The sequence below is a fragment of the Ovis canadensis genome, chromosome 4 (genome assembly GCF_042477335.2).
Source record: "Ovis canadensis isolate MfBH-ARS-UI-01 breed Bighorn chromosome 4, ARS-UI_OviCan_v2, whole genome shotgun sequence".
NCBI lineage: Eukaryota > Metazoa > Chordata > Mammalia > Artiodactyla > Bovidae > Ovis > Ovis canadensis.
The window spans coordinates 26,229,549-26,243,700 of NC_091248.1; the positions used below are offsets into that span (position 1 = coordinate 26,229,549).

General features: G+C 42.4%; 1 protein-coding gene and 1 long non-coding RNA gene across 3 annotated transcripts in view; one reads left to right on the plus strand and one right to left on the minus strand.

Annotated features, from left to right (window-relative positions):
- The window catches only part of LOC138439140 (uncharacterized), a 299,286-nt gene extending 296,315 nt beyond the window's left edge, over window positions 1-2,971 (minus strand). The window contains exon 1 of the long non-coding RNA XR_011256586.1: window positions 2,864-2,971. This is a non-coding gene — a long non-coding RNA (uncharacterized lncRNA). The remainder of the gene's footprint in view (window positions 1-2,863) is intronic.
- COL1A2 (collagen type I alpha 2 chain) overlaps window positions 1-13,862 on the plus strand; it is a 37,196-nt gene extending 23,334 nt beyond the window's left edge. For both annotated transcript variants that reach the window (XM_069587426.1, XM_069587427.1), the window contains exons 30-50: window positions 390-497; window positions 1,203-1,256; window positions 2,154-2,207; window positions 2,920-2,973; window positions 3,075-3,128; window positions 3,225-3,332; window positions 3,677-3,730; window positions 4,570-4,623; window positions 5,608-5,769; window positions 6,747-6,854; window positions 7,524-7,631; window positions 7,976-8,029; window positions 8,118-8,225; window positions 8,365-8,418; window positions 9,018-9,125; window positions 9,596-9,649; window positions 9,763-9,870; window positions 10,420-10,678; window positions 11,092-11,276; window positions 11,939-12,181; window positions 12,881-13,862. In XM_069587426.1, coding sequence (XP_069443527.1) covers window positions 390-497; window positions 1,203-1,256; window positions 2,154-2,207; window positions 2,920-2,973; window positions 3,075-3,128; window positions 3,225-3,332; window positions 3,677-3,730; window positions 4,570-4,623; window positions 5,608-5,769; window positions 6,747-6,854; window positions 7,524-7,631; window positions 7,976-8,029; window positions 8,118-8,225; window positions 8,365-8,418; window positions 9,018-9,125; window positions 9,596-9,649; window positions 9,763-9,870; window positions 10,420-10,678; window positions 11,092-11,276; window positions 11,939-12,181; window positions 12,881-13,027 — 2,238 coding nt within the window. In that variant the 3' untranslated portion in view covers window positions 13,028-13,862. The remainder of the gene's footprint in view (window positions 1-389; window positions 498-1,202; window positions 1,257-2,153; window positions 2,208-2,919; window positions 2,974-3,074; window positions 3,129-3,224; window positions 3,333-3,676; window positions 3,731-4,569; window positions 4,624-5,607; window positions 5,770-6,746; window positions 6,855-7,523; window positions 7,632-7,975; window positions 8,030-8,117; window positions 8,226-8,364; window positions 8,419-9,017; window positions 9,126-9,595; window positions 9,650-9,762; window positions 9,871-10,419; window positions 10,679-11,091; window positions 11,277-11,938; window positions 12,182-12,880) is intronic.
- Window positions 13,863-14,152: the final 290 nt, after the last annotated feature.

Consider the following 14,152-nt stretch of genomic DNA (forward strand, 5'->3'; position numbering starts at 1 on the left):
CATCTCCCTGGTTGATGAGGTCTCTTTCCACATTTCCTGTCTAGGCTAAGAGACTTCACCTTGAAACATGTTTGTGGGACACATTCTTCACTTTCTGCTTCCCATTGTCGTCCTGTCTTCTCCTGCAGGCCTGCCTTCCTTTAAGAGCAGGTTATAGAAAACTTGGCGGCCCCCAGTCCCACCCCCCCCTTCTCTTTAGTCCCCGGTCATTAACAGCGTCTCCCTCACTTAGAGCCCCCCTCTTTCCTTCGGTAGGCCTCCTTTGTGTCTCTCTAAGCAGGAGAGAATGCTCTCCATTAAATGTATCAATTGGAACCTTCAAGAGTTCCTCTCTCCCCTTTCTTCTTTTCACCACAGAAATAATTGATTTCGCATGTGTTTGATTCAAGGGCGAACCCGGTGTGGTTGGTGCTCCAGGCACTGCTGGTCCATCTGGTCCTAGCGGACTCCCAGGAGAGAGGGGTGCGGCCGGCATTCCTGGAGGCAAGGGAGAAAAGGTACTGTCTCCGCATTGGGCCTTAACACATACTGTTGATGAACTCTAGCAAACAAGGCTGCACAAGGTTAACCTTTTTTTTTTTTTAAACAGTTCTTGGCAGGTGGTCTGGTAGCATTTTGATATCTTATCTGTATACATTTCCCTCTGCCGCCTAGCACCTACGTGTTTCTAAACTCACCAATCTGGCAAAATTCCTTGCTACCATGGAATTTCACGCAAACAGATGGTGTTGAGTAATACATGAGGCTCATTTTAATGCCACTAACAATAATGCCTCCGCCTGCCCTAATTAATGGGAAGAAGCTATATTGAACAGCTGTCAACCGTGCTGCTGCACTACTTAAGCCATAAGAGGGATCGGCCGCTGAAGCCCATTGTGATGTTGCCTTATAATTCTGTCCACAGGAGTTTGTACCTCACTTGATTATGCTTCAGGAGGGTGCATGGAAATTAGTAAAGAATAGTTAACACTAATCTGGAAAGGGACTTGAATTTTTGTTGTTGTTATTTTTTTCCTTCCATATTTCTATCAGATGAGTATTGCCATTCGATTTTTTAGAATATGGTAGGAAATCAAAACATGACTAAAGATCTTAAAGGAATAAAGGTATTATAGCCTCTTCTGTAGGAAAAAAAAAAAAACCAGTTTTGATTCAAAAGTTTGGTTAGGAAATAAAAAGTTGCTTTTGCTTTATACTTTTAGGGTGAAACTGGTCTCAGAGGTGACGTTGGTAGCCCTGGCAGAGATGGTGCTCGTGTGAGTAGAATTCTGTTTGTACTTACATTGGTTTGTTTTTTTTGAAACATTTCACTCCATTTGAGTTGAGAAGCTTTCCAAAATGGAACTGACAAAAGAGGGAGTCAAGGTTAGTAAAAGGGTATTCCAATCACATCATTTTACATGTTCCAAAAGAAAAATTCAGAAGAGGACTTACTCCCTTGAAAATTATGAAAATTATGAATTGTCTCCCTTCCTTAGTTTTAACTGTACCAAGTACAAACTACCACCCCAAAATCTCTGGCTTTAACAGAACATTATTGTTTAAACTATCATAGGGCTTTAGGAAAAAAAAAGCAGTAATTCTTACATTTTAAGAAGCCATATCCTCTAACAAGGTTCTATATACCCTAAGAAATTATCATTTAAGAGCAGCCCCAAGATTAACTGTTAATGGCGTGGAGGTGCCAATGAGAGTCCCATGAAGGTATAATAATCCTACTCTGGAATACTGGCATCATGGCTTTTCTGGGCCATAAGCCCCTTTGGTTCTTCTCCCCTCTCTCTCAGTGCTGGGACACATTCATCATAGTCCTGTCTCTGAATCACATAGTCCTAACTCTTCTTAACAAGGCTAGTCATTGGCTACCCTCCAGGGAATTTTAAAAGAGCAGAGAGTTCAGATCTCTGCAGTTCCTAATCTGACCATAACCTAGACATTTCCATGACCTTCACCGCTGCAGTAACTCTACTCCTTGGAGTGGCTTCTGCGGCCTTGATAATTAGAACTGAAGTGCATCAAAGGCTTTCTTGAGGTCTGTCCCAAGTGTCCAGTGAAAGTGTTCCAGTACTGAATAAGCACAGCAAGGGGAGAGGGTAAGTGTTCCTTCTGACGGTACGGGGTGTTATTGACAAGATTTCTCTTTTGGGGTCTAGGGTGCTCCCGGTGCTGTTGGCGCTCCTGGCCCTGCTGGAGCCAATGGGGACCGGGTAAGCATGCATTTTCACTGACTTGCAACTCTCTGACTGATAGTAATATCGAAGATTCCCTGCTGCCCTGGCCCCAAAGGGCCCTAAAAATTCATTTTTATGCCTTTGTATAAAGCCCATCTATTCAAAAACACACCTGTTAGTATGGGGCAGCAGAGAACAAATGCTCCTTGGTTAAAGTTCTCTTCCTTTCTATACATGTGCCTGGTATCTGAGCTATACTTTAATCCCTATCATTTGTTTGAAAGTCTTTTGGGGATGCCCATTAACAATATCCTAATGTACTGAGCTTTGCTGAAGCCTTCAATTGTAAAAAAAAAAAAAAAAAATACAATACATGTGTTCCCATTTCACATCGAACAATCCACTTAAAATAGACATTATTTATTATATTGTGCAAATTGCCGCAAGTAGATCAGCCTCGTGTCCATCTCAAAATTAAAACATCCTCCTTCTGGTATTGCGGACACTGATTTATAATATTTCTACACGTGTTATGACCAATACCCCTTCAACCTCCAAAATGAATACAACATTAGGCAGAGTAAGAGTCCATTTCATTTCTATCTCTGAGACGTGCATTAGTCACCTTTTTGGATGCAACTGTGAACTCTGACGAGAACCCACTGGCTACCTCTGTTTCCTTTCCTGCCTACCTCTTTGAGCATCTGCGGGAGGTGCACTGAGGCACTCATTTTTGGTCCCCTTGTAGGGTGAAGCTGGTCCCGCCGGCCCTGCTGGCCCTGCTGGTCCTCGTGGTAGCCCTGTAAGTAGAAACCTGGATCACTTTGGACACTCATAACTTTTATTAGACACCGATGAATCTGAGATTTGCTAAGACATTTTGCAATCCCTTCTCCCACCTAGGGTGAACGTGGTGAGGTTGGTCCCGCTGGCCCCAACGGATTTGCTGGTCCTGCTGTGAGTATCACGCGATGAAAGTTAATCCGGAAACACCCCAAGTGAACAAGCAGAGTGCATTGGAACACCTGAACTGTAACTCTCTCTGTCCAACAGGGTGCTGCTGGTCAACCTGGTGCTAAAGGGGAGAGAGGAACCAAAGGACCCAAGGGTGAAAATGGTCCTGTTGGTCCCACAGGCCCCGTTGGAGCTGCTGGTCCGTCTGTAAGTTGAACCCACAAGTGGTCAACACAGCCTGGGCAGTTACCCATGAAATTTTGTAACAACATGTATCAATCAAGTGCTTACATCACGGAACATATCAGATAGAAGACTACACTGAGCTAACACATGTGTACCCACTTTACATATTATAAAAGTATCATAAATATTGTTTTATCTCATTTGTTGGATAACCCCCTAAAGGTGGTAACATTGAAGTGGGACTTTTATGTAACAAAGATAATCTCTAGATTTACTTCTACTAGACATGGAAATAATCCATTTGAAGAAAAGAGTGAAAAAGGTTGTTTTGTGATATGACCCCATCTTTCTTTGTTTCCATGTAGGGTCCAAATGGCCCACCTGGTCCTGCTGGAAGTCGTGGTGATGGAGGGCCCCCTGTGAGTACTTACCCTGGATTTGTATCGTTTTTCTTCCTTCAGAAGCTATTAGGGACAACTAGAGAGTTTGGAAATTTTGGGTAATTTGGACTCTAATAAGGGGAGTCTTGAGGCTCAAGCTAACTTTGTTTAGAGAAATTCTGATACTGAAATTAAGGGTCATGTTCCTGGAATGTTAATTTAAATTCCAGCTGGAACTCAGCGTACTGTATATTCTTACCACTTCACCTGAGGTAGTAATAACAAGGTTAAACCCAGGTAGTTTCATTGTGAAACGGGTAAAATATTTCTTTGGTACCTTTTATCCTTCTATTGATACACCCCTCTTCTGCCTGACCAAGTCCCTTCCCTGGGTTACACTGACTCCCTAGAGACCCAGAGCTCCCTAGGAATGAACTCCACTGACTCCTTCCTCCTCTCATTGGACAGCAGTTAATACCCTTGGTCTTTTACTGTACCTTCCTCTGAAAACAAAATGACTTACTCCATGTCCATTCCCTTAGCACCCAGCCAGGTGGTTAAGAGTTACTAATATATACACATTGATGTATATAGGATAGTGTCTTGCCTTTATAACCATCATATAATCTGATAGCATTTCAGAAAGAACTATCAGAGCCTTAATGCAAAACACGTGCACTGCAATCTGGGCCATGCTGGTCAGGAAGATGTGCGGAGATGGAGGGTCTTCAGGGTCCTGGTTAAAATAATACCCTCTCCAGGGCTGTCACTCCCTGCTCTTTGATCCACCCTTGGTTACATGTATTGAGGATTTTCCTTCTTACCCAGATTACCGGAGTTGGTGCTGACTGTGGAATTTTAATGTGCTTGGCTTTTAGGGGGCTACTGGTTTCCCTGGTGCTGCTGGACGGACTGGTCCCCCTGGACCCGCTGTGAGTAAATCACTTCCCAAGCGTGTCTTCATTTATTTACTCTAGCCAAAACCCCTAGCCTCTAGTAGGAAACTGTTAAGAAACTCTCTACGGAGAAACATGCTACTAGTATTTTGCTATGACTTTCCTCATCTGAAATCAGTTGTTCTGAATCATTAAGGCAAAATCATCAGAAGTTATATTTTCTAATATCAGTTTAAGAGGCTTTTATTCATATGAACACAAGTCCCCTTGCCCCTTTTAGGGGCATGGTCTCTGTTTAAAAATCAAGACAGTTTTAGTCACTTATCAGTTATTTCTATATCTAATTACCCTTTATGGCCAACATTCTGCCTCCATTGTTAAAGTATAATTGTTCCTGAATTTCAAGGTGGTTTGGCCTCTAATTTAATTTTGATTCAGACTCTCCTGTCAGGACTCAAGAGAATTTAATTAATTACCAAGGATTAAGTCTTCCGGTTAAGGTTTCAGGGGAAAAAAAAAATAGCAGAGATGTTGATTTCTTGGAACCCTTTCACAGGTTCATAACAGGAAAATCTTCATTCCCTGTAGGCATTTAATTAAACCTAGTTGGGAGCATATGTGATTCCTCAATTATGAACAAAATGCCCGTACTGGCTTTCTTCGAAAAGAAACAAGTAGCCAAAACCCACAGTCCCATTCATTTGCAACTGACTACTATAACTCAGCATAGCTCTGATTCCAATATGCTGGCAACTGTGGCCACAGCATTGCTTTTCCTCACAGACATTTGCCATACCCTCTGCCTCAGTTGTTCAGTTTATTACAGCCTCAGGAAGGAAGATGAAAATTGCTTCTTTCTATAAGAAAGATTGTTTAAAGGTCTAAACATTTCTCCAAAATGGCCAGGATATTATTTTGTGGCTTCAAATTGTTGACATTTTAATATTAAAACCTCAGCTGCTCTCTCCCTGCTCCATGATGATTAACAGAAAGTAAGTGACCTCATACATTTGCTCACAGGGTATCTCTGGCCCCCCTGGCCCCCCTGGTCCTGCTGGTAAAGAAGGGCTCCGTGGGCCTCGTGGAGACCAAGGTCCAGTTGGTCGAACTGGAGAGCCAGGTGCTGCTGGCCCTCCTGGCTTTGTTGGTGAGAAGGGTCCCTCTGGAGAGCCTGGTACTGCTGTAAGTGATTTCAGACTCTTCTTTCTTAATACCTTGTGTTGAATTAAAATAAGTCCCATATACAAATCTTCATGCAGCATATATATTGGCTGATGAGTATTGCAGGTTCTCAAGTAGAACTCAGTTGAGCCAGGAAATCTATCCAACAGATATTGAGGTGTCAGGGCTTCAGTAGATACTCAGAAGGCACTGGGTGGAGGTAACAATAAGTGAGTGAACCCGCTGTTTTATCAATAGAGCCTTTTAAGCTGTTGAGGGTACCTTACTGGTACTGGATTTAGAGCAAACTTCTATCGCTGTGGTCATCCTACTGTAAATTAATCAATCTCAGTAAGCTATCAGTTTTTTAAAACACGCAGTGTGCAGTATTATTGCCACCTCTGAAAAGTGATTTTACTAGACCTGGTTTAGTTAGAGGCCAAGGTCAAAAATTTCTGCTTCCCAGCGTAAATTCTATGACTCTATTCCCTCACTCTGTGATGACTTCGTTAATCCAAACCTCGTGTTTTTAAATGCCATTCCACTGGTCACAAGGAGAAACCAGGTACAAAGAAATATACATGCCAAAATGGAAACTAATTGTCATCACTGGAGAAAAGATAGCCAAAGATATGTCCTACTAATAGGAGGTCACTAGCCTTTTTTCTGGGTTTCCCAGGTGGCACAAGGGGTAAAGAACCTGCCTGCCAATATGCAGGAGACTTAAAAGACATGGGTTCAGTCTCTGGGTTGGGAAGATCCCCTGGAGGAGAGCATGGCAGCCCACTCCAGTATTCTTGCCTGGAGAATCCCATGGATAGAGGAGCCTGGTGGGCTACACTCCCTGGGGCCACAAAGAGTCAGACATGACTGCAGTGACTTTGCAGGTGCACAGCCTTTTTCTACACTAAGGATAAACCCATTCTCAGAATCTCAGACCAACCTGTATTATCCTATAGGGCCTTCCAGTAATGCCCACTATTTTTATTGCTGTTTAGGGACCTCCTGGAACCCCAGGGCCACAAGGTCTTCTTGGCGCTCCTGGTTTTCTGGGTCTCCCAGGCTCCAGAGGTGAGCGTGGTCTACCAGGTGTCGCTGGATCTGTGGTAAGTGTTTGACACCATTCTTATCCTCATTAACATAATAAAAGATGTTAAAAGCTGCCACTTCAACTGTGACAGATTGATCACTGAATAACTCCACTTAAGATTTTTTTATTCATGGCATTTCTTTATACAGATCACATGTCACTTAACTGAGAAGCTTTAATACCACCTCCCTTAGACACATGTTAGAAAGACACAGCTTACCATTATGCAGAACAATTCTTGTTCTTTTTTACATGCTTAACAACAATGCAAGCTCTAATTGCATTTACTCCTTTGTAGTACGAAATGCTAGCGTCATTTATCCCAGAGCAAGAATGAAACTCTGCAAGTTCTGAATCATTCCATTAAACCTAGTATGTGACAGTAACTAGGAAGCATCTAATCTCCATAAACTCTCTCACCTTGATGAATTCATTTTAATCTGGAGTATCAGATGAAATGAGGCTCACTTTGTTTAGGATATTCCCAAAGTACATACAACTGACCATCTCAGTGTATAGGAGGAGGGCAAGGATGACGCTAATGACCTTGCTTACCATTAGGTGGCCCCTCACTTTCCATTTATCTTCTGTTTCAAAACTGGAATCCCCTGACTAGGACTGCTTTGGGAGAATGAGACTAGCCCTCCATCCAGTGAAAGGAATTTTGTCTTCTCTGCCTCTTTAGGGTGAACCTGGCCCCCTCGGCATTGCAGGCCCACCTGGGGCCCGTGGTCCCCCTGGTAATGTCGGTAATCCTGGCGTCAATGGTGCTCCTGGTGAAGCTGGTCGTGACGTGAGTCCAACATTTGGTTTGTAAAATCTAACTTAGCAGTACATCACTGTGTGCAACTTTGTAGCCTGAGCCGAAGTCTAGTTGTACTAACCACTCTCAGGACTGAAAATACTAAAGATAACTTGGAATGAGTCTTTAAGTAGCATACTTCAAGGTGGCCAAAAGATTATAAAAACACCTCTAAAAAAAATCTAGGTTTGCAAGTTTCTCGTTCCTGTTTTTGAACAGCCTGAAAGCGGGTTCTCTACTGGGCACTGGGAGTGATGATGGCAGGTAGCCCAACTGTAAGGGGCCGGTGGGCTACAGTCTCTCTAAGTGCCTAAGCTGGTGTGATGTCTTCACAGGGCAACCCTGGGAATGACGGTCCCCCAGGCCGCGATGGTCAACCTGGACACAAGGTCAGTATACCTCGTCATTGTCTGTGACTTCAAAGGGGGCTGCGGTACATGCCAAACTGATGCTGGGCTTCATGTTTGCCTTCCATAGGGAGAGCGTGGTTACCCCGGTAATGCGGGTCCTGTTGGTGCTGCCGGTGCTCCTGGCCCTCAAGGCCCCGTGGGTCCCACTGGTAAACACGGAAGCCGTGGTGAACCGGTAAGTGTGTCAACAGCATCCCCTTAATGCTGTCATCCTTATCGGGCTCCACTCCGGCCTCCCCATGCTTGGGAACTGGGGGCGGCCTAGGGAGGAGGATCTTGGCTGCTAAGTTGTGTTTTTCTTTTCTGATTCACAGGGTCCTGTCGGTGCTGTTGGTCCTGCTGGTGCTGTTGGCCCAAGAGGTCCCAGTGTATGTACATATAGGTTTCTGCGCAGCATTTAGGGAGGATCAGTCTAGACTGTCCATTAAGAAGACAAATAATACATAGACTATATATATATTTTTAAAATTTAGTCCATGTTGAGAGTTGCTACAGACAGCTTTTAATCTCTTGTATTTCAAATCTCTTCTTATTGATATTAAATAATCACAAAGATTGGACTTCCTCAGTGGCCCAGAGGGTAAAGAATCTGCCTGCATTGCAGGAGACCCGGGTTCGAGCCCTAGGTCGGGGAAGATCCCCTGGAGATGGGAATGGCAGCTACTCCAGTGTTCTTGCCTGGAGAATTCCATGGACAGAGGAACCTGGTGGGCTACAGTCCATAAGGTCACAAAGAGTTGGACATGACTGAGTGACTAACACTTTGACTTTCAATCACAAAGATTAGCCACTTAACAGAGAGCTGAATTAAAGAGGATTAAGGAAAGAGGTGGGAGTATCACCCACCTGGCTTTTAGACTTTTCACATATTGAATTATGTTTGTAAATAGACTGAACAATATTTGTGAAGAACTGAGTGTTGTTTTTTAACCGTAAATGTCCTGTGTGTCCTTCTTTTTCTTCATAGGGCCCACAAGGTATTCGAGGTGACAAGGGAGAGCCTGGTGATAAGGGTCCCAGAGGTCTTCCTGGCTTAAAGGGACACAATGGGTTGCAAGGTCTTCCGGGTCTTGCTGTAAGTACAGTATGGAGAAACAGCTTATGTCTATATAGATCTTAAAGTCCTTCAGCTAATGAACTTCCTCTGAATTTTACTGCTATTGTTCTAAAATGTCCTACATCATATTCATTTCCTGTTCTCTGGCCAATTCCATAGCTCAGAGATAATGCTATTTCATCCCAACATGGAAAGGTGAGGGTTAGAGGAGATAGAAATGTACATATACTAAGATCTCCTGGCAACAATGTCCTTCAGCCCCACTTAAATAAATATAATTAGAGGAATGACTAATACTGCACTGTGAAATAGCTTGTAGAAAAAAAAATAATAATTGAATAGACATAATGAAAGAAAAGAGGCCCATTTTACATTTTTAATTTCCTCAATCCAGAGTCCATTGAAACTAAAATTTTCTGTTCAGTTTTTTAAAATCTGCTCATCGACACATGTTCTAAAGGTGTGATTTTCCTGTTCTCTCTTTAAAGGGTCATCACGGGGATCAAGGTGCTCCCGGTGCTGTGGGTCCTGCTGGTCCTAGGGTAGGTAGATCTAAGAGATGTTTATCTCTGAGAAGAGCCTATGGCAGGCAGACCGCTGTCTCCCTTGTGGGGTGTTCACTGGCGCACACAGACTTGCTGTCCTTCTTTCCTAGGGCCCCGCTGGTCCTACTGGCCCCGCTGGCAAAGATGGTCGCACTGGACAGCCTGGTGCAGTCGGACCTGCTGGCATTCGTGGTTCTCAGGGTAGCCAAGGTCCTGCTGTAAGTATGATTTGGGGAAATAATAAAGGGCATCACTGACCTATGGGAATATCTTCTTTAGACCAAACCAAGACAGTGGAGGGCTTCCTTGGTGGCTCAGAGCAGTAAAGAATCCGCCTGCAATGCAGGAGACCTAGGTTCAATCCCTGGATTGGGAAGATCCCCTGGAGGAGGAAATGGCAACCCACTCCAGTATTCTTGCCTGGAGAATTCCCTGGACAGAGGAGCCTGATAAGCTACAGTCCACCTGGTTGCAAAGAGTTGGAAATGACTGAGCGATTAAGCATATAAGACAGTGATAACAACACATTAAAGTAGTCCCCCATTTCCCTGCTTTCTAAAATATATAAAAATTATCTGTACCTGATGAACTCTTTAAGCCCATCCCTGCAGGTATGCCTTGGAGCAAGTTGTTATTACATGAATTTGATTCTGTTTTACTTATTAGGGCATGCTTTTGTGTGAATCTCCATGGAAAACCTGTTATCATTGTTGTCTTTCACCATGACCAAATCCAGAGCCTCTTGTCTCTCCCTTCCACCTCTGCAGGGCCCTCCTGGTCCCCCCGGCCCTCCTGGACCTCCTGGCCCAAGTGGTGGTGGTTACGACTTTGGTTTTGATGGAGACTTCTACAGGGCTGACCAGCCTCGCTCACCAGCTTCTCTCAGACCCAAGGATTATGAAGTTGATGCTACTCTGAAATCTCTCAACAACCAGATTGAGACCCTTCTTACTCCAGAAGGCTCTAGGAAGAACCCAGCTCGCACGTGCCGAGACTTGAGACTCAGCCACCCAGAATGGAGCAGTGGTAGGTTGAGATATCCAGTCAGAATGACCCTTCTCACAAGTCAGGCCTTTCAAAGTCATCTCCCACTGATATGAAAGGGTATGTGAGTCCAAATGGCATTGTGTAAAATCCTACCCAGTTAATAAAGTATTTTCTTTTTCCAACCAGCACCCATTTTCAAGATTGTCTCGATTTGTATTTCTGCCCTTTCCATGGTAATACCTACCCTGATTTTGACTTTCATGGAGAGGAGAGGAAGCACTGTCTAATACCGAAAATAGTCATCCTCTTCCTGTTGATGTGGAGTAGACAATATAACAGTATGATCAAAAATGCTACTTTTGGGAATCAGAATTTCTCAGTAGTAATTATTAGAACCTATGCTCCTCTCACTCAGTGAGAGGTTTTATGACCTAGGTCTTTTTCTTTTTAAGGTTACTACTGGATTGACCCTAACCAAGGATGTACTATGGATGCTATCAAAGTATACTGTGATTTCTCTACTGGCGAAACCTGCATCCGGGCTCAACCTGAAGACATCCCAGTCAAGAACTGGTACAGAAATTCCAAGGCCAAGAAGCATGTCTGGGTAGGAGAAACTATCAATGGTGGCACCCAGGTAAGGAATTTTATAAACATTCCTTTTCCTACTGAATACTGTCTAGCACTCTTTGCTTTTTAATTATCCTCATTTCGGCCTTTTACCAAAATGGGCTTTTTAAAAGAACCTGCTCTGTTCTTGGGTTCTGTTACTTCCTGGATTGCATGTTACAGCTAGATTGATTGGACTTGTCCATACAATCCAGAAGTTATTATTCAAATATGACTTAACTGATAGTCACTGGAGAAAGTGACAATGTCACATAGTGCGAAGGGGTACAAGCCATCATCTAGTCCAGTATCCAGGAACATATGTTTTCAAGATGTGAGCTTTTCTGAATTTCTAATTGAAAGTTTTCATCAACTTTATTGGTGGAAAATAAAAGGGTCTAAATCTCTACCTTCTTGCTCTCTTATTTTTAAAGGAAACATATATGTAGAGAGAGAGAAGCTTTATCTGAAATAGGTCCCTTTTTGAGATGGCTTGCCTCAGCATGGTAGTTCCTCTGTTCCTTCTAGGTAGCCACTATTTCAAAGACAAGTGAATTGAGTCTCCTTTAAAAGTACAGGTTCATACCTGAGTCCATTCTTCTTCTCTTTACCAGAATATTTTTTTTAATTTGACTTTTAGTATCTGAGTCCTCCTTCATTTAACTGGAATTCCCATCTTACTCTCTGTAGTTTGAATATAATGTTGAAGGAGTAACCACCAAGGAAATGGCTACCCAACTTGCCTTCATGCGTCTGCTGGCCAACCATGCCTCTCAAAACATCACCTACCATTGCAAGAACAGCATTGCATACATGGATGAGGAAACTGGCAACCTGAAAAAGGCTGTCATTCTGCAAGGATCCAATGATGTCGAACTTGTTGCCGAGGGCAACAGCAGATTCACTTACACTGTTCTTGTAGATGGCTGCTCTGTAAGTAATAGTGGAATATGGGAATAACATTAATTTGGGAAGTGGGATAGTGGAGCTTAGACCATTAAATGAACAGATGAAAGAGAGACCTAACTTATTTTTCTTTCATAAATACATTTGTTTAAATTCAGATGGTAAATCCAGAGCATTCTTATCAGATCTTGCCTTCTGAAATTCTCCGAAATACTGAAATATATACTATGTTCCACGTATTATTTTTCTTTTCACATGTTTTTAAAATGATGATGTAAAGCCATAACTTACAATTACTTGAGGTTAAAAAGCCCCAGGCTGTAATTTATAATATAGTACATAATGGGCTTCCCAGGTGGCACTACTGGTAAAGAACCCACTCGCCTATGCAGAAGACATAAGAGATGTGGGTTTGATCCCTGGGTCGGAAAGATCCCCTGGAGAACCCACTCCAGTATTCTCACCTAGAGGAGCCTGGAGGGCTACGGTCCATAGAGTTGCAAAGAGTCAGACATGACTGAAGCAACTTAGCAACACATGCATAATAAAATAATTATATATGAATAATATCTGATATATATTTCTCTATAAATATGTGTTCTATATAATTATATATTATACAATATAATTGTGTGTAATATATCTAATTATATAATATGATACAGGGTGATTAGATTCCATAACAGTGCTGCTTTATGCCTATTCCTGTCTTCTCTTTTTAAACAGAAAAAGACAAATGAATGGAAGAAGACAATCATTGAGTATAAAACAAACAAGCCATCTCGCCTGCCTATCCTTGATATTGCACCTTTGGACATCGGTGGCGCTGACCAAGAAATCAGATTGAACATTGGCCCGGTCTGTTTCAAATAAACAAACTCAACCTAAATTAAAGAAAAAGGAAATCTGAAACATTTCTCTTGGCCATTTCTTTTTCTTCTTTCCTAACTGAAAGCTGAATCCTTCCGTTTCTTCTGCACATCTACTTGCTTAAATTGTGGGCAAAAGAGGAGGAGGATTGATCAGAGCATTGTGCAATACAATTTAATTCATTCCCGCTCCCTTCCCCCCTTTCCAAAAGATTTGGAATTTTTTTTTTTTCAACACTCTTACACCTGTTGTGGAAAATGTCAACCTTTGTAAGAAAACCAAAATAAAAATTGAAAAATAAAAACCATGAACATTTGCACCACTTGTGGCTTTTGAATATCTTCCACGGAGGGAAGTTTAAAACCCAAACTTCCAAAGGTTTAAACTACCTCAAAACACTTTCCTGTGAGTGTGATCCACACTGTGAGGTGCTGACCAGACATGAGCTGAGGTATTTGTGCTTTTTTGTTCAAAATACGAAGGTGCTAATTAACAGTATTTCAGATACTTGAAGAATGTTGATGGTGCTAGGAGAATTCGAGGAGAGACACTCCTCTGCTGTTGAGCTGTATTGTGTATTTTTTTTCATTTGACGTAACATCAGTACTTTACATCTTATTCCCACAAAGTAAGTGGATCATTTGCCCAACATTGTCCTCTTCTTTAAATTCAGCATTTGTTCTTTGCCAGTCTCATTTTCATCCTCTCCCACGGTTCCAAAGAAGTCTTGTTTCTCGGACAAGCAGAAAAATTAAATTGTACCTATTTTGTATATGTGAGATGTTTAAATAAATTGTGAAAAAAATGAAATAAAGCATGTTTGGTTTTCCAAAGAAAATATTGAGTAGAATTCCTTGCTTCAGTGCTCTTCTCAATACAAATATAGATTATAGCAGCTCCACCAGCCATAAGTGTTTCTCATTAGATAGAAACTCTGCAAAAAGGGCAGTTTGGTACGGTACAAAGAGAAGAGAACAAGGACCCTGGAGATCTGAGCTCCAATTCTGGCTCAGCTCCTTCCGGCTAACTGACCTTGGGCATTTCACCTTCCTGAGTTTCGCTATTTATCTACAGTATGGGGAAGATTCCTTCTCTGAACTAATGTTTGCCCTACTCAAATTACATCTA